Source organism: Amblyomma maculatum, chromosome 1 (assembly GCF_055883805.1).
Source record: "Amblyomma maculatum isolate TAMU_Amacu chromosome 1, ASM5588380v1, whole genome shotgun sequence".
Lineage (NCBI taxonomy): Eukaryota > Metazoa > Arthropoda > Arachnida > Ixodida > Ixodidae > Amblyomma > Amblyomma maculatum.
Genome location: NC_139344.1, coordinates 316,339,178 through 316,365,498, shown reverse-complemented (window position 1 = coordinate 316,365,498; position 26,321 = coordinate 316,339,178). Strand labels below are relative to the sequence as shown.

The window sequence follows — 26,321 nt, the reverse complement described above, 5'->3', positions numbered from 1 at the left end:
GAGCACCAAGCTGTAAGACACAGGTTCAATCCTACCTTTGTTTTCTTGTAATGAGATGCATAACACTGACTATTATCTTCTGTATGAGCGAATAGGTAACATGACTGCAGGATACAGCAGAAAGCTGGAACAGCAAGAGACCAATAATGCTAAGGAAAGGTATGTATTGACCAACATGTTGGCAGGTGTAACAAAATTGTAGCCATAAGCAACTCGTAAACACTAAGCCTTGGGCATCCTATATTTTCTGATCAGACCATCTCTGCAGGCGGTGAATAATGAATCGCCATCAAATGCAACATGATAGACAGGCTCGCAGTCTGGACCAGTCAGACAGAAGGACTCTGCTCCTTCCAGCGCTTCAAAGCTGCATGACCCATCAGCTGTGGAAAACAAACAAAAACGAATTCGTCATGGCTCTGGAGCAAGCTGTAACACACACCATGATCCAGCAGCGCTCGGTGGGGTGCAGCTGGGCAGTGAGAGGGAGGAAGGTGAAAGGGGGGGGGGCAAAATGAATTATAGTGTAAAAACGGAAAAATGCGCATTGGTGCCGCTCAGACACTGACTGACAAGTGTGATCTTCTCAGAAGGAATTATTCTGTTGCAAGGAGTGCTTGAAAACACATGCCTTAGTTTATGCCAGAGACTCCACGAAATCTTAACGTTGGACCGAGCCTGTGCACGTGCGTGTACCACACTGGAAACACCAGCCTTAACTCGATACCCATTGGAAATGCCATGCGCGGGAGCCTGTTAGCCAACACCCATCGGCAGCCGCGCTGCAGCATCGCCTCTTTTTATGTATGTGCAGTTCGCTTTTCTTTCTCAAGCGAGGACCACTGGCAGATCTCTCCGGCAGTCTTAGGCATTTTGTCTTGTTCATTTGCTCATTTATCTCCTTTGCCTTTCTCACTCCTCGGCCCAGTCACACATCCACCCCACACTTTCAAAACTCCAAAAGGCACGGAATGCCTGTTGCTTAGTGGAATGGCAAGCATGATCACTACACGCAGACTAAAAAAAAAAAAAATTTTGAGAAGGAAGGCACCTTTAGCAAGACCAGATGCTTTAGAAGGGGAATTGAGAGTGAGTGTACCCAGGTCTTACCTTTTTTCCTCTGAAAAAGGTAAAGTCATGATTAAAAGGAGAAACGCAACTGAAAGCGTTACTACAAAAAGTATTTTCGCGCCTAATATTTTCTGTTGGTATGACATCAATGTGCGTTGGTAACATTTCGGTCTGGATGCGGAAGTCAACTTGCACCTTTTGGAGGAAAAGAGAGGAGAAAAGTTAAACGCAGAGAATGCAAAGTAAAAGGCTTTCACCTATGCATGTGGTCTGCTTGGGACCTAACTAAATTGCGTGCTTTCATACTGGGAAATCACCTGTCTTAAGCCGCTTGCTCAGTGAATTTCCTCGCAACTTACACGTGCTAGTGTTTCTGAGTTTTTCGGAAATATGTGCTTTTGATGTAATGTTTTGCAGAATTATCAGTCGCGGGGCACGATCGCTGCATCTAAGTATTAAGAAAAAAACAAAGCCACTCACATTGCTGGGTGCAGAGTGAACTTGACTTCAAAGTAAACCATAAGAACAGAGCAGGTAGAAAGGAAGTTGCGATCCGGTGCTTAAAACACGGAGGGGGGCGAGCTTCCGCACCGGGTGCGGGTGATCCTAGCGACGCCACTGCCATGACCTGCTCTACTTGGGAGGCGCTACCTCTGATTCAAACTCTCACTTGCAACAAAAAGTAACTCTTTAAAATGATGCACAAATGCAGGAAATAAAAATTTAGAGCACTGTAGAATCTGCACTGGAGAAATGAGAAAGCCTGAGCATTGCTGCTCAGGGCTCGTAATGCGCAGTAGAGATTTCCTTTCCTTAGCACATGTTCGTTGCAGTGCTATATATAACTGGTTTACAGGAAAGGAAAGGCACAGCATCTGTCACACTTTCTCCGGCAAGTGTGAGTTTGGAAGGTACACCCTTGCTCTTGTCATGTGGCATTCCTTGGCATGCGTTCAAATGTGGAATTTGCAGATGGTAGGAATGCTAGACACTGAGAACACATCTAGTGCACAGATCTCACGCATGCGAAATTCTGACCATAAGCCAAGAAAGGCTTTTGTTTTAAAACAAGTTGTTACATGCCTAGCATCATGAAAGCGAAGTGCTTCTCAGGGACTGTTGTGACACATGCAGCTGTCTCGGCATAAAAACCATATCTAGCAATAATTCAGCACAGAAAAGCCTACAGAAGGATACAATCAAATGACATATCTACTGACTTTTTCAATATCTCTCTTTTTTTTTTTCGTGCTTCACTGGATCAGCTCTATCCGCAAATTAACGAATACCGAGCTGTGGAAGTTTTCCATATAATAGTTTTGTTTTCTCACTGGTAGTCCGCATCTGCAAACATTGACCTTATGGACACGACATACAATTAGTATAGCAACTGTATGCAGCTCTATGAACACGACTGCCACATCGCTTAAGTCGCGTGCAGAACGTCTCATCGACTAAGATGCACTGATGTAGTTAAAAATATAAATGAGACATCTACCGCAGATACCAACAACTGTTTTTGCATCACTGCTGATGGCAGTGCTGCTACAAGTATGACGGCATCTTTGGTTATGTGATTTTCAGTATCGAAGACATTTTAAAACTTATTCAAGCAAGATAAAATAATAAACATAGCTGTAATTTACTGAAAGAAAAGATTAGGCTGCCTGAAGTTAATATTAACACAAATACCTGTCTGTATGATGCTGTGACAAAATTAAGTCATAAAATTTAGTATATTCACTTCAGACGCTCCAAAGATGTTAGTATAGCAACCAAAGGCCACAGTATGGTGCCACCATCTGCTAAAACTTGATTTTCCTGATAAATATAACATATAAATTTCTTGTTAAACTGTGAGTTCTTCCCTGGATACTGCCGTCAAATGGTACGATCTCCCAGAATATGCCAATATGATTATACTCGTCCCCAGCAGTAGACTGTCCTTTTCATTTGCTGAAAAATGTTGCAACGATAGGTTGTAAGCCACGAAAGCAGCAACTCATTCCTCACCTCTTCCAACTATGTAACCGTGCTTGTAAGGCAACATGCACAGAACTGGTGAAGAAGAATTTGTCCAGGAAATGGAAGGTTCCCTGTTAGAAAGAACACAGCAACATTAAAATTACTGCAAAAGAAAATTTATGTGCTCCTTTTATTATAAAGGAGGATTTCTGCCCTAGAGTAAGCTACTACAAGTGAAAAGAATGACTAGGCTGAGTGCTCAAATTTATTTTTCCTTACGCTCGCCACAAGATAAAAAGCGCCAAAAAATGCAAGGTTCTCAATTTATTAAAGTTCTCAGTTCAGTGTGATCACTCTGACTTACCTTGTCTGCCTTACATCAATCAAGGAAACATTTCCATCCTGTGCGCCAAACAGAAAGCAGTTCTGTCCAAGGAAGCAACAGCAGTTTATGGCCGATGGATGCTTGAGCTCAAAAGCCTGAACAAAATTAAGAATAGACATGAAAGTGATCTCTCTTGCAGGAACCATACTTGCAGCTGGCAAGATTTCAATAGCCTTAGTTTGGCAAAGTAAAGCTAAGCTTGGACCATATTGTGTCCAAGGGCTACAAGATGGCATAAAAAGCAGTTATTTTTGTTCTGTGAAAATGGCCAGCCTTGTTACAAAATATATTCAACTTACATACTTAATTAGGTACCGCTTCAACACTGCCTGATACTATTAATACAATAAAAGTAAGAGTGGCTCTTTGAGCAAGAAATACAGAATGCCGATCAAAAAATATGGCAGTCTCCATGCATGTGAAGGCAGCACTGAATACAAATACACAAATGAAATTTGTGAGATTATGGCCACACTTTTGAAAAATGATACTGAAACAATTCAAATTTGGAATGTGTCTAAACTCTATGGCAATGCAAGGGCTTCCCAGACACATGGAAAACGATGATGATGATGAAGATGATGGGTTTTTATGGCACAAGGGCAGCTTCAGACAAAGAGCACCGCGACAAAAGTTTCATTTCACTCAAGGTGGGGTGAAGGTCCATTTTTAAGCATTCCACCCCAACTGAGCCACCCCAGACCATGGTAAAGCTTGTGCCCACTCCCTGCATCCTGGCACAGGGGATGTACAGGGACCTCCCCCACCTTCTCAAGCCTACTGCATGTGAAGGCAGATGCTCATACCACTAGGCCACACAAATCTGGTTACCGGCTCTGCAACCTTCACACGCCTTTCTGCAACGTGACATCTGGTGGAGGTGCTGGGTAGATGTCATACTTTAGGTCGGCGACTTTCTCTTGTTCCGATCCAGAATCACAAGTTAAACTGTGCGCACACCTAGTTTCAGCGATGGCATCAATATAAGCGACCATTGTTCCCTTATTGAGATAACGGTGTTCGTTGGTGAAATTGGTGAGAAGTAAGTCGACTTTGCCATCTTCGAGAATGACAACAGCCCGAGCAACAGCAATGCCGCGGTCAAGAAGCAAAGGCGGTTTACTCTCGACAACACCTTCAACTTTCGGAGGGGGTGCGCACCGGCGGTCACCATCACACTGGAGCGAGGAGGAACAGCCACGTGCTCATCGAAAATGTGGAGCGGCGCCGGCAGAACACAGTTAACTTCGAGGGCATTCTCTGTCGAAAACTGAACCGACTGAGGTTGCAGGTCGACGATGGCGCGTTTTCCGTCAGGAAGACCATACCCGGTATAACGTCTCTGGAGCAATCCGCTAGCACAACAAACGTTACCAGGAAGGTTCGCCCTTGAACTGTGACTCGTGCTGTGCACATTCCTCTAGGTGTAATCACATGTTCTCCAGCGGTACGTATCTGTGGGCCGTCCCAAGCTGGCGTAACCCTCTTGAGTGCCGCAGCGAATGATCCACTAAGTATGAAATAATCAGCTCCAGTATCCACCAAAGCGGTTATGGCAATGCCGTTAACTGAAAGGTCTAAATTGGCTGGCGGTGGCGTCTCGCTGCGGTAATGTCGAGGTGTCCGGTCTTTGCTGCAGTGCGTCGAAGAGGTGCGGTGTCGTAGAGAAGCAGTCAGGCTACCCAGTTGGTCAAGTTGTCTGCTTGCCGTTAATTTGGGCGGCTCGGTAATCGTCGTCGTCGTCGTCTCTGGGTTATTCAGCGTCGGTGAAGTGGTTTGCGTCATTGGAGGGTCTTGTACTTTTCGTCGTCGAGCAGCCAAAACTCCAGAGGCTGCTGCATCTAGTTTCCCCTACGGGGTATTCTAGACTGGTCCCACGGCTCAGAGGATTTGTAGCGGCGGGGCGAAGGTGATCGGTGGTGCTAAACTGAGTCCAGGTTAGAAAGGTAGTTGGCGATCTCCCGTTGGTGCTCACCGGGGGAGATAATGATGCCAGTGTAAAGAAGACAAGGAAGAGAAGCAGAAGACGATGAAGCTCCTCTCTCGCGCTCGGTCCGTTCGTCCCTGGAATACGCCAACACCGGGCTCTCTTGTGTTACCAGCTCTGCGGCCTTCACATGCCTTTTTGCCAACGTGACAATATTGCAGGTGTCTATAGTTTTAATGCTTATCATAATGGCTGAAGTAGAACCCATGTTTTGACAACAATGTGTAAACGTGCTTCTCTATTTCTAGCACCTCCATAGTAAATATGAAAGAAAAATGAATAGCTGCAGTTAAAAGCTCTACTTTCCACTTTGTCTATCTGCCTATTCCTTTTATTCATTTATTTTCTCTTACAAAACCTCAGAAACAAGATTTGAAATACTTCTATCAGCCCTTCCCTCCTTAACTTTTAATTTGTTGTCATCCACCATAGTGTCTGCATGTAGCACAAGGAAGGCATATCTAGCACTACATTGGACAGCTCTACATTGTACTCAAAAAAATTGGTAGCATTAAAAAGGTCGCTGTTAAAAAAAAAAAAAAAGAAAAGCGCACAGTCTGTAGACAAATGGCACCTCAAACACTGAGGCTGCTGTTCATGCAACACCAGGCATGCACACAAACGCAATGACAGCATTTATTTCAAGCTGCATTTCTACTGTTGCTCAAGTGGGTGTAAGCGGTTTTCATGGAGCCAGACCCTCACCTTCTTCCTCGCATGCACGGCGATACCTCGCAGTAGTCCTGCTTCAGACCCAACAATCAGCAGCTTTCCTTCTGTTGCCACTTCTCTCTCACCTGAAAAGTGAGAAGCCATCATTTCCTAATGCAGGCCTTGCTGTGAATCATTCCATCGACGCAAAACTTCCTGTACGTTAACCGCATAGCAGACAAAAAATAGGAGCTCTGCATTCTGCTGTGATGCCGTAATGTCAGGTGAGCAACTTGGGCTGGAAAACATGATTTGGACTTGGGGTGCACCAAAATGTTTCAAAAGGCACCAAGGAACTCTCCACGTGGAGCTCCTGTCCCTTCTTTCTTGATATGCATGCCGACTTATGGCCTATAAAAAAACGGCAGACATCAGTTCATAATTACTGGCCATATAATGAAACCATTGGCTATAAGCAATTACTGTATGATAAGACTCAAAATAAAATGGGCAAAAGTGAAGTGTAGGGTGAGGCACGCACGGATGGATTTAGACCTCTAGACCTGAGCCATTCATGTGCGTCAACATTTGGTGACCCAGAATTATAACTAAGCTACCCCTGTGCACATGATGCACCTCTTACAACTGCTGCTTTCACCACAAAGTATTCATTTGATATGTACAAGCACCTAAATGGGCACTGAGGATAAACAGACATTGGCTTGTATCAAGTTTGAGCAGTCAAGATGCTAGCTTCCCTCAATATGAAGCAGCTGGAAGACACCAAAATGAAATACAGGTGCTTATACAACCGGTTAATTTCGCATGAACCCTTTCATTGCGACGCCACTGTGACAAACTTGCTACACCATCTAGATTGTACTTTTTCGGCGTGTTTTGTATTTTTTTTTCCATGTGGCGGCTGTTTTTTAAACACCTTTAAGTTCAGGTTGCGGCGTGGAATGCTCCCAACATGGCATCATACTTGGCAACAGCGCCTGCTTACAAAAGAACTGTTTCAGGCAAATTTTTTTGCTTCTGGAGCAGAGTTGTTGGATGCTATCAGCAGTGGCGACTGAGAAGATGATGTTGCATCCTCGAATTTTGATTCCAATATTGAGACTCCGAAAAAACAGCCTGGAATGTTGGCGGCTAGCGTGCAAACGTTTCCATTTCTGCCTCATTTGTTTGTTCTTCTTTGGAGCTCATTCACTCGATTAAAATATCTCATGACTGACATTGCTGTCACCTGTAGGGCTGCGGCAAGAAATGGGGAGATGACGTTCTACCTACTCAAAGAAGGATTTTTTTTTTCGGTTGCGTATTACTCCGGGCATCGACCTTAGATTGACACTCCATAGTAGGCCTTCTGGCTGCTGTGAAGAGCCAGTATAAGGTTTTCCAAAGCAGCAGACTTTTTTTCCCCGTGGCAGTTCTAAAGGCCATATACCTGAACACCAACAAGCGTGCATTTACAGTCACCAACTGAAAATTTCGATTCCTCACTTTTCGGATTTGCTCGATTACTCTGACTTTTCCGCAGCACCGTGATATGCACCCTAGACCTAAGGTATATGAGCACTTTTTTTCGGACTATTTGCCCCATCGCTATTTGAGGATGTTTCACTGCAGGGATTGCGAGGACTATGCAGTGAAGCATCCACAAAACGCAGCGGTTCAGCGAACCCATAGTGGCAGGTTCGCTTTCTCTACAAAGCTCGTGCATTCATCCATGACGTGTTGACGGCAGTACAGCCATTGAATGCTTTGTGAATCGGCTATTGCTAAACGAAAAAGTGGGTTCATTTTATTTGATTTCATCGCATTTTGTTTCAAGTTTAATATCAAGAGTTCATCATAAATTTTAGGGCGACTTTACTTTTTTTGTAATTTTTTCCAGTGTTCTCAAAAGCGACCTTAGTTGAAACAGAGAATGGTTTAAATTACTATTATCAAACTTTACAAAGTAAATAATTGGGGTTTTATTTTTTTTTCTTGGTGAGTAAAATTTATTTCAAATCGAAGGCTGAAATTAGCTTTTTTCAGGTAGTATGAGAAAAAACTTTTATAGTCAAAACGCATTCGTGTATAACTTTCAGGTTTTGCTGGCATATTTCAAGAAAGATTTAAAACATTTTGTATGTTCTAGGATTTATTTTAATAATTTTCTTCAAGAATTATTATATTGTAAATTCATGTTTTTTTATTCCCATCCAACTAATTTTGTGCTTCTTGAATTTTTTTTTGAATATTCACACTGAGTATTTGTGTTAAAAGACAAAAAATGTTTTTCGAATGTGCATTCTAGTTCCATCATTGGTATATATTTTACGTATTTTATCTCTCATATAATTACAGAGGGGTGGGTACGTGGGATTAACATAAAAATTTTTTCGGGACACGAACAAAAAATGCATGCCTTTCAAATGTGAAGGAAATACATTAAAAAAAAAATCAGTGAAAAGAAAAAGTGGGTAGGCTATACAGAAAGGAGATGTTTCATAGCATCTTTGATGCAGGCAATGGAAGGGGGCAGGTGGTTCCATTCTCTTGCAGTTCTTGGCAAGAAAAAATAAAAAAGCATATTTGCATGACAGAATGGGCCATGAACTTTATGTGTGTGATCGACGCGTGCTGACAGGTAAGTAGATTCAGAAAGGTGTTCACGTTTTAGTCATGGGTTAGTGAAATAAATTTTGTGAAATAGGCACAGACGGGAGAGCTTTCTTCGAAAGTTTAAATTTGTAAGCCTAGTTGTTACCTCATTAATGAAACATTCGCGGTACGGGCATAATTAGAAAGAATTAAATGCGCTGATTGATTTTGAACTGTTTCGATATCGTCAATTAAGGTACAAAAAGCTGGATCCTATATAGCGAAGGCGTATTCTAGTTTAGGTCGAATTAAAGTTTGGTACAAGAGTAATTTGAGATGTTTTAGGGCTGGAGTTTCTGCGAAGGTAACCTAAAGTGTGACTTGCATTGTTAGTAATATATTTTACATGAACATGCCATGAGAAGTTATTTGTTATGTAGACTCCAAGATATTTGTAGCAAGTAACATTCTCAAGGGACACTTTATTAATTGTGTAGCTGAAGGGTAGAGGCGTGCTGGTACTACAAGAGATTGTCATATTTTTACATTTACTAGCATTTGGGGTCATAAGCCAATTGTTACACCAACTAGAGATTGCGTCAAGGTCAGGCTGCAGGAGCAAGTTGTCATGAGACTTAGTTATTACATAATAAAGAACACAGTCATTGGCATAAAGCCTGATCTATGAGGAAACACCATCAGAAAGGTAATTAATGTACGTTAGGAATAGTAAAGGGGCTAAAATGGAGCCTTGTCGAACACCAGATTTTACAGGAGTAGTAGATGATACAAAGTTAATAGCTGTTACAAACTGAGAACGGTTAACGAGGAAACACTCAATCCAATCTATGATGCTGGGATCAATGTTCAAGGTGCGTCATTTTAGAAGGAGTAACTTATCGGAGACATTGTCAAAGGCTTATACGAAATCGAGGAATATGCAAACTACTTTTAAATCATGGTCAAGGGAAGAAGCTATGCTGTTAGCAGCTGTGTTTCACATGAGTAGTGTTTGCGAAAGCCATGCTAGGCGGAACTAAAAAGTGAATTTGATTGGAGGAAGGATATGAGGTTGGAATATATCATATGCTCTAATAATTTACAAGGGATACTCGTTAACGTGATTGGTCTGTAGTTAAGGGGAGAATGAGCGTTACCTGACTTGAAAAATGGTGCCACTTTGCCCACCTTGCATTCCTCCCTGGTACAAGTACACTGTGCTTCTGTAAAGACTGCGTAAGAAGGCTTGCCAAAATGATTGACGAATATACTTCAGTGTTTTCCAGAAATTTGAAATTAACTTCATAAACACCACAGCAGGACGAAATTTTCGAAAAACTTGTATCAACTTCATAACACCAACTGAATCTATAACAATAGGTCCATCTGGAAGAATGAGCGAGGGCATGGTACGGGTACTAAAGCAGTAGCGGCATCCTAGAAGGACTCGGTAAAAGTATCAGTCAATACGCTACAGCATTGGTTATTAGGGATGACTAGACCTGTATCGTCAAAGAGCGATATGGTGTGGCTCTTGGCCGGATTGATCAGGGACCAGAATTTAGAGGAGTTGTTTGAAAGAAGAGAGGTAAGAGCATTCGTGAAGAATGATATTTTTGCTTCTTTTAGGGCATTGCGATACTTCGAAATGACGTCATGGTATGCAAGCCAGTTTCGTGACCTGTTGGTTTGTTTGGCTTTACAGAACAGCCTTTTTTCTCGTTAAGCAGCCTCTTCAGCGCTGTTGTGAACTTGTGAACCAAGGAGATCGCTTTTTCCTTGCAAGTGTATATAATAGCATACATACTTGTAGATTAATGCCATAACTTTGTTCTTAAACAGAATCCAATTCTCTTCCACTGTACAATCGAAGAAATCTGTCATGTATGTGTCGACAAAGATTTATAGCTCTTGAATAATTGTACTGTAATTGGCTTTGCCATAGTCTCCAACTGTTTTAGGTGCATAAGTTGGGCATAGTGTGCGGTTAGCTGTCATTATGAAGTGGATAAAGCAGTCGTCACTCAAGTCTGAAAAAAATGTCGAGTGCACGAGTTTGGAGGTAGTTGCTAAAAGTAGGTCAAGTAGATTTGCGGCTGCGATACAATTTGCGTTAGACCTAACTCAAGGCATAGATTCACAGAAGGTATGCTCTCGATGGATGCGCCTTTAAATATCGGGGTATATATCAGGGTAGGCTGTGACCAATCAATTTTCGGTAGATTATATTTGCCAAGCAAGAACAGTAGACAGCGTGGAAAATGCAGCATTAAGTTATTTAAAACATCATGCAGCTGGTCAGAAAAATGTGAAGGGGCGTTGGGTGGTCGATAGCACAAGCAGAACAGCAAACTCTGTCGACCTAGAAAAACATGGACACAAACAATACCTAAAGGAGAGTCAATTACAATAGCGCTAGACACTAGTTCGGCGTTTACAGTGATAAGGACATCGCCCCCACATTTGTCTTCGCAGTCCCAGCGGTAAAAACAGTACTTCTTTTCACAGTCAAGAAGTTCACTATCTCTCTGACTAGAGAGCCATGTTTCAGTGAAAAGAGCAACGTCAGCAGATCACGAGTCAAGGACAGTAGATACTGCTTCACGCTTGTTAACAATACTTCTAACGTTTGAGAATAAGAAAGAGTGGTCACACTGTACATACTACTTTTGGGATACGTTTTGTTAGCATAAGCATGTATTTGATGCTGATTCGGAATCAGAGTTCATATGCGAAGTATGGGGACATTGCTCGAGAGCAGTTCGCGAATGCTATTGGTAGCTGAAGAGTACACATACCATTTACTGTTTATAAAAAGTTTATGGCGTTTGGAAAATTTATCTCTGCTGGCATTTGCAAACTCGTACAACACTTTATGGGATGACCTCGTCGCTTTGCGAAAGTCTTCGTTGATGGACATTTTACATTCCTTGAATTTATTTTTTCAAATCCGGAATGCTATCCATGAACTCAGATGATATGAATTTCACAATAATCGATCGACACTTCCCAGGAACAAATTTACTTAAAATATGCGCGCGACTTATGCACTCGTCACTGGAGCCAACGTTTAAATTCATTACAGAGTTCAAAAGTGAGCAAATCTGTTTTTCGGAATCTGCCCAAGTTTCAGAGGAACCATTCGGAAGTCCATGAAAGATCAAGTTTTCTCTCCTCGAGCGGTCTTTAAAATCATCCAGGTGATCGGTCGTTGCTGCAATCTGAGGAGCAACATTCTGGCCTGCATGTTCCTCAGAAGCGTGCAAAGAATTTCCTATTACAGAAAGTGTTACGTATGTCTGCAATTTGCTATTCAAGAGAAGTATAAGCTTGCCGTTGTTCGTTCAGGGACCACATAATTTCACCACGTTTCACCATGTCCATCTTTTCATGCAGTGATTTCATTAGTCAGACCAGTTCATAGTTATCAGTTGCTGGGATCTTCTTTAAGGGGATCGAGATTTGACTCTACATAACAATTTTGCAATGTGGAAAAATGCGCAGCTCAATGAAAAGAGCACTTGTGGGCATGGAAGTTTGTCAGAAACATAAGAAAAAAAGCCTTTTTTCTCCTCGTAACGAAAAAGCCAAATTGCAGTATGTTGATGCACTTTGCCGCATATTCCAGAGGCAAGGTTATGCCACCACTTCAAAATACTACCATGGAGTCCTTTTCGGTGTATAGTGCAGTCCACTTATAATGATACCAGATATAATGATATATCGCTTATAACGATCAAATTTGTCGGATTTATCACTTTTTTGCATTGTCCTTATGTAGAAATAAACCAGATACGTATAACGATTCATTATCAGTGACATATCGGATACAACGGTAGCTTCAGCGCCGCCCGGTGCATGCTTATCCCAAAAATTTGCCTGAATGTTTAATAATAATAAAAAAAAAAACGACAAAAAAAAAAAAAAAAAAACTAAGAACAGAATTATGTGAAAACTCTACATAAGCAGCGAAAATGGACTGGCGTGGAGAAAAGCGTGGCCATTGCCTGCAGTTAGGAAACGAGTGCTATCGTCATTGCAATTGCTACCTGTTGCCGCGCAAAGGGTGCAGCCATATCGTCATTGCCATCACCAATTGTGCGTCTACTCCACGCACAAGAGGGACACCACTCAGGAGCTGTTCCATGACAACTACCTGGGGAGCGCCCTGCTTTTTGAGGCCCGTGCGGGGTGCTGCACACGAAGAAATGGCACGCGTGGATCGAGGGCAAGGACAACGCGGATGTCTTGTGTGTGGTGTGCGGGCAGGAGACAGAGACGATCGAACATATTGTGTTGACTTGCCAAAGCTCATGCCATGTCAGCCTAGCGGGTCAACTTTGCCGCAGGTGCTGGGGTTCACGTCTGGACAGCCGCAAGGAGACACTGCGGTGGACAGTGATGCGACACAGCGGGATGAGAGGACTGTGGGTGTGGAGACAACCAAACGACGCCTTGAGAACTGGATAAGGCATACTAGATAAATAGTGTTGGTGCCGCTGCGCCATGGCGGGGCAGACTCCGTCACAGTAGGGAATTGAATTGGCTAGGACCTTTCTGGTCCATCTGGTAAAAAAAGGGAAGCCTCAGTACCAATCCAATCCAATCCAAGTCTAGGTAAAATCTATAAGGAGAAGCAGTGCTTACAATATGTGACAAAATACATAGTCTTTAAGCTCGGAGCACAGCAAACCAATAAGTCTGAAATGGAAAGAGCACTCACTAACAATCCAGCCAGGAAACAGAGACCTCATCACGCAGAGAGCTTGACACAGCCATAAAACGCATGAATGCTCGCACAGCAGCAGGGCCCAAGACAAGGCAGCTCCTGAGAGATGCCCTGAACATAGCAATAGCATCAGCCTCCATCTCTGAAGAGTGGAAACACTCGAGTCCGGCTTGTGCCCAAGTAAAGTGGTGACAAGAAATCTGTGAAATACTATCGCCCTATCATGGTAACACTAGTGATTTACCGCCTCTTTGCCCACATTACCAACTCGCGGCTCAACAAATGGGCAGAAAACTCAGAAGTGCTTGAAGTATACAGAATGAATTCAGACAAGGCCGCTGCATTGAGGATAACCTTTTTATTGTCACCCAGGCCATCAAGATTGCAGCAAAAGAGGACAGGCAGCTACTACTGGCATTGCTTGACAACTCTGAAGCGTATGACTCCATTGACCATTGCACCCTGTGGGCAGTGCTGAGGAGTAGTGAGATGCCGGAAGAATAGCTACAGCTACTGGAGGCCATATACAAACAAAAATGGGCTATCATAGAATAGGACAGCATTTTTTCGGAGCTGTAGTCAGTATCTTATGGTCTTAGACAGGGAAGCCCCATGTCAACCATACTGTTATGCTATATGTGCCTTATATGACGAAACGGCTCGTAGACAAAGGTGTGGGATTTAATCTTACCTGCATGGAAAATGGCATTTCTCAACATCGACAAATCCCAACCCTACTATATGCTGACAATATCGTTCTGATGGCTGACACAGTTCAGGACCTCTAGTCCCTACTAGATATATACTCGGAGGAGGATTCACGCTTAGGCCTCAGTTTCAACGCCAAAAAATCGGCGCTCCTGAAGACCAGTGGTATGAATGCAGAAGGCGAGGAGCCAACCATGCGACTGCAGGGAAACGAGATGACCTGGACAAGGGTCTACAGATACTTCGGTGTTGAACTGGCTGCTGAGAGAGCCTATCTGAGAGGCTACGAGGCAAAGCACAGCACTAAGGCATTGGCGAGGAGATCACTTCTCAGCTCGAGGGCGTTGTAGGCTTTCAGCTGTTTCGAGGTTGTTAGGGCCCTGTGAAGCTGGTGGCCACACCTGGGCTCACCTACGGAAACTCTGTACTGAGTATGTCTTTGGCGACACAGGGGGCCCTGGAGATACGGCAACGTGAAGCCAGCCGCCCTGCACTGAGGGTCCACGGTTACATCACAAACAAGGCCGTGCAAAGCGACCTCGGATGGTCATCCTTTGAGGCACGTGAGACCACCGCCAAGTTTGCCAAGCAGCACTGGCTGAGCGCTCTGCCGGACGGTAGATGGTCCAGGGACGTATACAAATACATCGTACTGCAGTGCTCCAACACCAAATGGATGCTTCGAACGTGGAGGTTGGCAGAGAAGTACGAAATTCCACAAACCAGCCTGTCGGAGATATTCCAGCCCGCGTAGAGAAAAAAGATCCACAACCAGGTTCGGGAAGCAGAAACGAAGAGATGGCACAGTGAAGCATGGGCGAAGTCATCTCTGGCGGTGTGCTCCAGCATAAAACACAGCATTACTAAGAAGAACGTATACGAGAACACACGAGGCAGCTGGCTACTTTGCGAGGCACGGAGCAGTGTTCTGCGCATAAGGACGACCAAGTCCAAATACACCGAAGGCTTGGATACCAAGTGTCCCAGATGCGATGCGGCCGATAAAACCATTCAGCACGTTGTGATCGAGTGCCCAAAGCTGTGGCCTGCCCTACCTACAACCGCGACGCCAGCATCGATGGAGATTCTTCTGACAGCACTCGGACTGCAGTTGACATCACCACCCAACGAGGCCACCTAAGCCAGGGTAGTAGATAAAGTCACTAAAACTGGGAAAGTACCTCATCAGTTTTCTCTCCGCCGTTGCGCTGAGCTGTGCCTCCGAATGGTTCCCTACGGTCACGTGGTAGCGTGCCACCATAAATATTTCCGTCGGCTTTCCGGACACCAGTGCTCCAGACGCCACAATGTGTCCTCTTGCTCTTAGTGTTTTGCAAAATCAAGGCAAAGGACTGTAAATGCACAAGTATGCCCGGTTGCTGTGCTTTAGGTTTCAGCAACCACCAGGAATCGGGGAAAGGCTTTTTTTTTACCATTCCGAGCAGTATAAAGGTCAGCAAACAACATGCTATTTGGCTACACAGGATGAAGTGGGATAAATTTTCGCCCACAAGCAACACAAGGCTTGGTGAGCTAAGTATTTGAATATACATTGTGCTTCATAGTGCTCTGCATGTGAAGAAATGAATTTTATAAGATCAAGGTGATAGAAATTTAAAGGAGCTGTGTGCGTCATAATCACTGAACATAATATGTGCCTCACTTCAAAATATAACATTCAATCGAGGCTTGTCGAACGGGGAAGCACAGTTATAACAAGAAAAACATCAAGGCAAATTTTGAAATATCGAACATTTCAAAACAATGTATTGCACTTCCTCCTGGTTTAATTGTGGCGTAGGTTCCCGCTTTGTGAAGCTTTGTCCTCTTTCACAAAATTTGTTTTCTCCATACACAACTCCGCTGAGCACTCGGCAAGTGGAATTGGAATTATAAGGAATTAAACAGCACACTGCGTGTCTTCTTTTAAATAGTGACCTCCCGGAATGGCAAAGACTCCGGGAGGTAGGTGCGGATTTCTGTTTGCACCCCTTTTCCCAGAACACGAGGGGAATTCCGACCCTTGTTTATTATTGTACCTCTTTCTTACCTCCTGCTAGCTGGTCGCGTGACGTATGCTTTTCGTGTAGGCTTGCCCACTTCGTGTAGGCCCACTTTATAGCTTCGTTTTATAATGTAGGTGAATTGTAACCATCCAGCTTGCTGAATTCATATCTTAAATGTACCTCTACAAGAGTTGGAATTCGAGCAGCTGTTGCAAAAGTAATGCGTGATAAACTCGCAGAGTTTCTACAATTTTAATTTAATTTTTATTTGCCCGACTTCTGCTTTACAAACAACTTACATACAAAATTCACATGCTTATAAGAGCAACAAAAATACAATTTAACATTTGCTGAATATTCTTTTTTTTTTTTAGCTCCTCTATATTGCAACACAGTAATTAAATGAAGCAAACAGGAGTTGCATGAAATATATGGTATATTAGCATTTGCTATGATCTCACCAACAAGGTTCGTGAATTTTAAGAGCGTAAAGTAATTTTAAAGTGACATGTGGATTTGACGATACCAGAAAATTCTGTTCTTTTTAAAAGCCACAGTACCAGAACTGACTATGTGCACACTAAATCTAGTTTATGCATATTCCCCAACCAGCGATAATTTCCTTTCCTGCTCGGATATTATTTTCATGCATAAGATGCATACAGTCTATGCATTTAGCTACTGCCATCGTTACACTGTTTCATTTCACAACCCATCTTATTCATACAGAAGCCAAATTCTGCCTTTTACTTCATTCCTTGCAATCTAGCCACGAGCTCTTAAACCTGCGGCCTGAAATTTGAACAAATGCGCCCATTCAGAGGGCCCCTCAGGTTTCAAAGCTACAAGAAACATGCAGCCACAGGTGCGCTGGCTGCGCCGGAAAAAATATGGCGACGCGGCTCCGGCGTTTGCGGTACTTTCCCAGTTCCAGCGACTTTAGCAGTAGTGGCAACAAAACGCCATCTTGAAGACTGGAGGCGTAAAAGAGAAGATTGTTGAAGAACTCACCCTCCTTTTTTTTTTTTTTTTTTTTTGACTATTTGACCAATGCACAGCATTTGGTGTTGGTTTTGCTCTTTTTAACTCCTTTATGTTCTGGCCTGATCCAGAACTCTGTGATCCCCCGCTACAAAGGGGAGGGCCCGCATCAGCATCAGTATCAAATCATCAGTCCGTGGAAGATGGTGCCAACCACAACAACGGCCCGTTTCATGAAGAATTTCTGGCAGATTTTCAAGGTTGGAAGCCTCGCGAAAAAATGTGGGTATCCGCACTCTACGATTTTAACGATCATCAAGGCTGAGTATGCCTTGCAGTTCATTCAGTTGCTGATCAGTTTACTGTCACCAGCGTACGCGCTACTGGAAGCGACGCTCACAGCGACTGTCGAGCTTCAGCTGCCGCTCAAACGAGTGCGAATTTCTAACTTCTTTTTAGTATGCTATTTTATGTTATTTTGTGGCTATTCATGTATTTTGTGATAAAGTGCTTAGTGCTCTTTATGATGATTAGCATTGCTTGACCCAATTCACTCACTGCTGGAAAGTAGGCATGCCTATGTACATGGGAAAATACACGTGTGTTTGTGTTTTTTCTTCTTCTTGTTTTTCTTTTCTTTTTTTTGCCAGTCCAGATATAACGGTCGAATTTTCCAGTTTTCTCAATATAGTTATAAGTTGTTGTTGTTGTTGTATGCTGTGTTTTATGGCGCATAAGCAACTAAGGCTATCATGTGCCAAGCACAGGGTACGTTTTTTTTTTTTTTTTTGAGAAGGAATGAAGTGTTAAGATATTATAGCTTACAGGAAAAATTTTTCTTCTAAGAAACTAAAAACACATGAAATTTCTACGATTGCATTCTCTCCTAGGAGAAGTGATGGATGGAATGGTATCTGTGCGGTGTAAAATGAGTCAAATGCTTTTTCCGTAACTGTTTTCTGACGATTGTTTTCTACAACACCACTACCAACATATGAGGTGGTTTTGGAACCATCAGTATAATATGTTTTGTGGTCTTTATATGTATTTTTCCTCTAAGGCCAGGAATTCTTGCAATATGTGTTCATGTGGAGTTTGCTGTTTCTCAAACTGAGTTAAAGTAAGGTCGCATACACAGGGAAATTTATACTAAGGTGGTAATGGATCAGGACACTGTGCAATATCGGGGAGTGTATCGAGTATTGTTATTTCTTGGCACATTTGTTCAAAGCGGAGGAGGAGGGGTTTGACTGCTTGTGGTTTGTTGTTAAATAGGGTTCTATATGGGCACTTTGTAACTAAGGGGTAGCAAAGGTGTGTTGGTAGTGTACGGATCTTAAGAATGTATGAACAACTTAGCATGGTTCTTCTGTCCTCAAGAGATGGTTTGTTGGTTTCTGCATACAGACTTCTCACAGGCGACGTCCTGTATGCCCCGGTCGAAAGACGCAAACCTAGATTGTGGACTGGGTCTAGTCGTTTTAGGTATGAGGGCCTTGCAGACCCGTAAACTATGCAACCATAGTCCAAGCTCGATCGTACAACTGAACGATAAATCTGCAGAAGGCATGTCCTGTCGGATCCCCAGCGTTTACGTGACAGCACTTTAAGTATATTCAAAGATTGGGAGGCTTTCTTTTTAAGAGTGTTTATGTGGGGGAGGAAAGTCAGCTTTCTGTCGAAAGTAATGCCTAGAAAATTATGTTCATGTTTTAGTGGTAGAGCAATGTCACTGAGGTAAACTGTAGGGTCCACTTGCAAACCTCGTCTAAGTGAGAATAAAACGGCTACTGATTTCTGTGCAGAGAACCTGAAACTATTTCTATCTGCCCATGTCGCTAGTTTATTTACTGTTAATTGAATTTGCCTCTCACAAATTGATACATTAGACTGTACACGCTATTTGTAGGTCATCGACATAGACTGAATGCATGATGGTCTTTGGGAGTATTTTTACTATGGAGTTCATTTTTACTGTAAACAGCGTTGTACACAAGATGCACCCCTGAGGGGCACCATTCTCCTGAGTGAAATGTTTTGACAAAGTAGCACTGAGACGAACTTGGAATGAATGGTTGGACAAAAACTCTTTCAAGCATTTTAACATTCTGCCGTGGATACCGAGGTCTCTCAGGTCTCGTAGGATTTCATACCTCCACGTCGTGTCATCATCATCATCATCATCAGCCTGATTATACCCACTGCAGGGCGAAGGCCTCTCCCATATTTCTCCACTTAACCCGGTTCTGTGCTAGCTGCATCCACTTGACCCCTGCGAACTTCTTAATCTCATCCGCCCACCTAACTTTCTGCCGCCCCCTGCTACGCTTTCCTTCCCTTGGAATCCAGTTTGTTACCCTCAGCGACCATCGGTTATCCTCTCTTCGCACTACATGTCCTGCCCATGTCCATTTCTTCTTCTTAATTTCTAAGAAGTCGTGTCATAAGCTTTTTCTAAATCAAAAAATACGGGAAAGCAGTGTTGTCTGCGTATACTAAATGCTTCTCGTAACATATTTTCTAAGCGCACAAGATGGTCAGTCGTCGAATATCCTTTTTTAAATCCACATTGGCGGGTGTCAAGAAGTTTGCGAGATTCAAGTGTAAACATGAGCCTGATATTTAGAACATTTTCAAACGATTTAGCGAGACAACTCGTTAGTGCTATGGGCCTATAACTGCTTGGACTGCAGTGTAGATGTGATAGGTTTCAATGAAGTGCCAAGAAATTGTTAAATAGTTTTCTCAGCAATAAAAGTCTTTTGCTACCAGAAAAATATCACAACTGAAAGAGCCACAAAGTAATTTTCACTAAGAAAATTTCGATGGATTTGTTCCCGTTTACATTAACCGAGCTCAAAGATCACTTCTACTAACAGTCCTATGGCAATGCCCACAGTGGAAACCTGATACCAGGTGCCACTGCTACATGCACATCCACAGGCGTTAACTGGACAGTGTCATGGCACGTGAGGCAGTAGTGAGTGTGGCAGCTTACTGGCTGGTTCCTCTCGGGTGCCCAGGTCAACACTAGTGGGTCCAAGGGCACAGCAGTTAATGCAGTCAGCCTTGATCTCGGTGAGAGTGCCCAAGGAAGCTGACTGGCCGCAATCCCATAGTCTGGCAGTGCCATCCTTGCTAGCAGAGATGACGTTGCGACCCTTGTCCACTATGCAGGTGTCATGAATGGCTGAGGAAAAAAAACAAAAGCGTAAGATGCTAAACTTATGTCTTAAACAATCTGTATGTGCTTTCAATCACGTAGGTGCGATAGTGAGGTAAAGATATGACCCCTGACATGAATGGAGCTTTAAAGTGCATGTAGGACAAGAAATTAGGGGCATGTAAGCGGCACATTTTTCCAAAACTAACTGAACATGAACAGTCAAGTTTGCTGCTGAATCTAGAAAATCCTTCTAGTATTTGGTACTTGCACTAACGTTTGTATAAAATGAATAATCATGCTGTACTGCCAAGAGCTAATGGTGACACTGCTGTATGGAAGTATAATGTATGCCGTTATGACTACAGCTTTAAAAAGTTGCAACACTAAACTCTACCAAGGGGTATGCAAAAAGAAGAGTATGTCAACTATGACAGTCACATTATATGTAGGAAAAAAAGTTTGACAATGACAATGAATAAACTAGTGCCATATTTCATATGATGACAGGGGCAAAAGCTACGATGAGTCATGGATGCTGAAATCGAGTATCAAGAGAAGGAGACCTAAATCTGCCTTAGCTCTGCCACATTGCCCAATCTTGCCATGTGAGCCTTGCAGCTACCACCATATAAACAGACCGCACTGAATCCTCCTTGTCATGCACATCTTTCACTGCGGCATGCCATGCACTGTTGGAGTGGGCCCGGCTCTCAGAACAGTTGCAAATAAAAAAAAAATATGACGAGACTTATTCAAACTCACTCTAAAATTTGAAAGCTATTTGAAAAGTCATAATCGATGCAATATGAAAAATTCTGCAAGTATAATTTATTCAGCATATGTAGCAGAGGATATTTGATTCACTATATTAGAAAACTACAAATATTTGTACATACCTACAAAAAAAAAAAAAAAACAGCTGGAAATGTTTTGCAGAAATGCATTATCATATTGTTAAAACTAAGCAGCCTCAGGTTATAAAGGACACAAAATAAAGAGAGTCGCTAGAGCAATCAAGTGAAGCTGAACACTTAAATAGTTACATTAGTCATGGTAGTATTATTGGTTTATAAAATAAAAATATTTTTACCATTGGTCACAGGCACACATACACAAAATAAAAACAAGTAGAAAAAAGGAGCTTGTGGTGAAGATGCCCCACAACTGAAGCCATTCATACCTATAAGCACTTTCTTTTATTAAGAGTGAACCCAGCAGGAATAACATGCCTGATTTCACAACTAATTAAACAGATCAGTCACACTGTATATAGCATTCTCCATGATAAATTTATTGGACATCACTTTGCAGAATAAAATTAATTTCCTCGCATTCACGGTGTAGTGATCAAAGTTGTGTGCACCATGAAATTGGTGCACTCAGAATCAGCATGCACTCAAGTATTCCAGACTCCACATGTGAAGACACCAATGAGTTTAAACTCTCACTAATATTGTGTCCCATATGCTTTGGACTGTGGGTGCGCTCTCAACTGCAGGTTTCTTATGGCTCTCCTGTGTGGATAAAATTTCAGTGCTGATGAGTAACGAACATTTCACTTGCTTTGAAAAAGTCCTTTGCATGGTTAGCATCAGCCTGCTGCCTCAAGGTCAGCATTAACAGCATCCAGCACAAAAAGGACACTAATGCTACGAGGCACTTTGAGGCTGCTGCAATGCAAACCAGGGCATGGCACGCAGTACCTGCAGAATGACCCTTCAGCGTGACGGGGCACTTTCCCGTTTCAGCTGACCAAATCTTGAGCTGCATGTCAGCGCCACCTGAGAGAATCACCACGCCGGAAGGGAAGAAGCGACAGGTGTATACGTCCCACACGTGCCCTTCCAGGTCCCTCTGTATCAGAGCCAAGCAAACAATCAATCACAGTCAAATGCTAAAATTCAGTGGAAAATGGAAGGATGAAAAATCAAAGCTTATGATCAAAACATGTGAACGCCACTTCCAGGAGTGCAAAGCACAAGGAGGTGAAGACTAGAGAACAAAAAGCAGCAGCACACGTGCTGCCCTCGTATATATGGTATACAGGACAGTGCATTTTCCAAAAATGTCTCCATAGCAACCAGCCTCACTTTCTTTACTGTTGCACACCAAAGTTGTTTTTTCTCTACGAATGAATCAGATCCCCATAGCCATAATTAGCCAGGTGTACTGAAACAGTGCACTACACAGCTTATTTGACAACACAATTCCATAATTCTAATTACCACGGTGTCTGCTCAATCCTTATACATATATGCTCACGGCAAACTTGCCTCACTTTTAATCTCAACATCATATGTGCTTTATAAAGAGTACATTGTGACACCACTTGTACAAATAAAACCGGCTGTGGTGGTTCAGGTAGAACGAAAGAGAGAAGATGGTTTGCACGGTATGAAAAAGAACTGAACAAGGGTAAATGGGGTACGCCTCAGTTCGCAGATGAGCCAACGTTTCGATAAATGGACTTGTCTTCGTCTGCCCAGACGAAGACAAGTCCACTTGTCGAAACGTTAGCTCATACCAGCAAATCTTATAGCGCAATATCTCGTTCTCGATACAAGCTATTCAACGATATATGACTTGATGTTGCAGCGGAAAGTTGAATTTAATACAAAGAACTAATTTATTTTTATTTGTTGTATTTTATTATTAATGACATTTAAGACTACAAGTGCAGTGCAGTTATACTCGGCATAAGCTATTCAACGACATAACACTTGAGGCTCTTATACTCGACATAATCAGCACAGCACATTTATACACACTATAAATGTGCCGTGCCGTAGGATCCAATAATGCTGCTCATTAATATATACATTTCTTTTTCAGAACTTTTTTAGCTGAAGTTTCATCCCATGCAATCCAAAAGAGCGTGAAGATATCCAGACAGGTGAAAAGTAGTGTAGAGTCGCAAATGGGACGTTATATATGGAAGGGCCTCTTGGCGATACCTCCTTCTTGCCCCTTGCAAGATGGCGGACGCCGGCTTCACTTTTCACGCACCGCCACCACTCCAGAAGTTCTATATAACCTCCTTGACTGCACCCCACTCCTGCAATAGCCTCATCAATGCTACAGTATGTACAAATAAATAAAATCAATGCAGGTTCAAGGGACTGACAACTGACCAAAACGTGCCGAGTTAGGCTGAAAATAAAAAAGTTCAACAAAACCAAGCCTACAGAAACCCTTGCAGTGAAGATTTATAATCAAAATCTAGCACTGCAAATTACATGAAAGAGCCACAGCTACAATTTGCAGTGAAATTTTGATGCTAGGAGTGTGTCCCTCTATATCTTAGTAAAACATGACCTTTACATGGGTAATCTTTTTATTAAACTTTGTTCATTATATAATATACGCTCTCTTCAAAATGCCCTGTTTTTAAATATATATATATTTTTTCAAACAATAATAGAGTGGAACCAACTACTTTTATGAGTATTTTATTTTGAATGTGAAATACTGCCATTACTTATTTTCCATCTTTATGTTTATATCCATGCATATGTACCTGTCAGTTTGTTTCTCTTCTTAGATTGTGTGCATAATCCCGTTTACTTTCATTTTGTCCTGCTCCTCCTGCCTGGGCCTACCAAGGCTGGCAGTATTGAATACATTAAAAGAATGAAGTACTGCATTTGCATTGCCAAGCTGACATCATTAGAGGGCACCACTGTGCACTTGGTGGCGTTGAGAGTCCTCACGCCGTCATATTTGCGGTGAATAAAGATGTACGTGGATATATACAAACATAACATTCGTTACTCTGGCACTATCTAATTACTGTCTGAAGCCCTATATACATGGACTCGACAGCACCGGGTCGGGTAAGCGTCAAGTAAGCGAGGTCACCATTACTCGACCCGATTGGTGTCTACATGAACTCGCTTTCTAGCGAGTAAGTATCGCAGCGGCGCGTAGCGTCGAGATTTGAAGTTATCGTGCAAGTTTCTTACTCGTATTTGATTCCGTTGCCTTTTACTATCGAGAGCTTCGATTGTTATTTTTTATCGTTGATGAGGGCTAAAAAGCATTCAACTTCGCTGACACTCCTCGCCGTTCCGGTTGCTTTTTGATCCCAGAGTTCGCCATAACTCGACTCTCTGACTCGACAGCGTCTACATACTTTTAGACAAGCGGGTCAAGCGAGTTAACCTACCCCCTGCAAGCGAGTTAACGCGACCTGCTCCGCGGCTATTTTACTCGACCCGACTGCGTATACATGAACCCGACAACTGGTTTTTTACTCGACAGACTTACTCGACCCGACTCTGTTGAGTCCATGTATACAGGGCTTGACAGCTGGGGCTATACCTTGGTTTGTCACTTTAGCCAGTGTGCAATCATTTTTGCACTCACTGATAACAGTTTTCAGTAAAGGGGTGCAGGAAGTTCACTAATAAAAAAAATCCCTAAAAAGTCGTCTGTGGTAAAATGGTAAGAATTGGGCCTAGTTGGTGATTCATGGTGGTTCACCGCGCTATCACCCACACAAGTGTTGTGTTTCTTGTAATTGTAGGTATTAGCGTGGTGAACCACCCTTCTGTGGTATCTTTAACAAAACCATGAAATAATCATGCGCCCTTTCTAACAAACTGTTAGGAAGTCAAGCATATTCCTTTAGCATCCTTTACAGTTAGCTTATTGCTGTTAAAAAAAAAAAAAAAAAAAAAAAGGCTCCTTATTTGCTATCCAGTTGTCAAACTGTTAAAATATATTCACAGGCCGAAATTCCTGAAGAAATCTGGGTTCATTAAACTTCAAAAATGGAGAATTTAGGAAGCCTCACCCTAACTTCTCCTGTTCGAGAGTCCCACACACGTACTTCACTTGTGCCGCTGGCAGAAACCCCCAGGTGACCGGAGGTAACATCAAGACATGCCACCTGCAGATTAAGCAGAGGCAGCTGTCCTTATATACTGTCACGTAAAATTTTCTGCATTTGCACAAAGGCAGCAAAGCTATGAATCATGCAGTCAATATTAAAAGAAATCTTACACTTTTGCTGTGAATGCTGCCAAATGCTGTAGTTGGGGCCATGAAGCATGTCTGGCAGTTTGGGTCAGTGTGAGAAATATTAATAGAGCTCTGAAAAAGAAGTATAAGAAGTATATATGTTAAGCCCCAACACATACTTGATTGAAAGAGAAAGTAAGGACAATGCGGGCAGATTGTAACTAAAACAGGCTGACGAATGTGACAATGAAGCACATTTCAGTTAATACAATTGCGCTAATTGAAAGCCAAATGAAACCAATCGAATTTCAATTTATAGGACAGCTTAATACCAATCGATTTCAGCTTAAGCTAGCCAGCTGATACCATATAATACCAACTGGAATATTGTTCCACTGGCTTGTTTTACATTTAAGCATTTTTTTAGACTTTTTTTTTTTTTTATTGTGCACCATTAATTCTCCTTTTGTCTAGAACTCCCGACGTATATGCTTACAATACTCACTTTTGTCATTCCAGTCACTTTAAACTTGTCCGAGGTGGACACTGTGGGAGTTCCATCAGGACTGCAACCGGTCCGTTTAAGCTTGCCGTGAATTCCCGGTTGTCCTAAATGATCATCACGAACTAAGCTCACAAACTTGCGTTCACAGATGTGTTTATCACTTACCACGGTATTTGCAAGTCACCCAGGCGTCTCCATTTACCTCCCTGTTTCAAAAGAAGCACCCATAATAGGCATAAAAAGAAGAAAAAAAAAAAAAAGGTACACAAGCTTTTGAGTAGAGTATGCCACAGGGAGCGTTTGTAAAGTGCACCGCGTTCATAACATGTTTAAAAGTGGCAGCAGTGTGCCATGAAGAACCCCAGTGTGAAATCGCCTGATATTCTCGTGTTCCTCACCTTAACACCTCGTTCCAGTTGCATTGAATGCTTAGAACTGGCTTTTCAATATGAGTCACTTGCATAATCAGCTTCTCTTGATGCGATTTAAAACACGACGTACGTAAAACTGCAGAACGCAGCACGGAACATACGAAGCCAACCAAACGATCAATCAAACTTGCTAACTTGCGTTGGATGCGATCGCGTCCACTTGCGTCATCGATTCCATT

At 42.6% G+C, this 26,321-nt stretch overlaps 1 protein-coding gene across 4 annotated transcripts; it reads right to left on the bottom strand.

Moving 5' to 3' along the window:
- Positions 1-147: 147 nt before the first annotated feature.
- LOC146207189 (proteasomal ATPase-associated factor 1-like) lies at positions 148-26,321 on the bottom strand. Of its 4 annotated transcripts, none has more exons than XM_084607874.1 (11): positions 26,110-26,321; positions 25,877-25,917; positions 25,712-25,815; positions 25,249-25,338; positions 25,040-25,135; positions 21,948-22,098; positions 20,077-20,268; positions 6,114-6,205; positions 3,401-3,516; positions 3,085-3,167; positions 148-383 (listed from the first exon to the last, which is right to left on the bottom strand). In XM_084607874.1, the coding sequence occupies exons 1-11, from the start codon at positions 26,172-26,174 to the stop codon at positions 223-225; spliced, it is 1,191 nt and encodes a 396-aa protein (XP_084464000.1). In that variant the 5' UTR covers positions 26,175-26,321; the 3' UTR covers positions 148-222. The 4 variants fall into 4 exon arrangements, with proteins under 4 accessions (XP_084464000.1, XP_084464057.1, XP_084464115.1 ...); XM_084607931.1 differs by having other exon boundaries at positions 25,880-25,917; XM_084607989.1 differs by having other exon boundaries at positions 25,873-25,917; positions 26,110-26,205.

Coding starts and splice junctions, on each gene's coding strand:
- LOC146207189 (XM_084607874.1), bottom strand. CDS start 26,174: ATGCAAGTGACTCATATTGAAAAGCCAGTTCTAAGCATTCAATGCAAC. Junction 25,339..25,711: donor AAGTGACTGGAATGACAAAA/GTGAGTATTGTA, acceptor CTTCTTTTTCAG/AGCTCTATTAATATTTCTCA. Junction 25,136..25,248: donor GCAGCATTCACAGCAAAAGT/GTAAGATTTCTT, acceptor CTTAATCTGCAG/GTGGCATGTCTTGATGTTAC.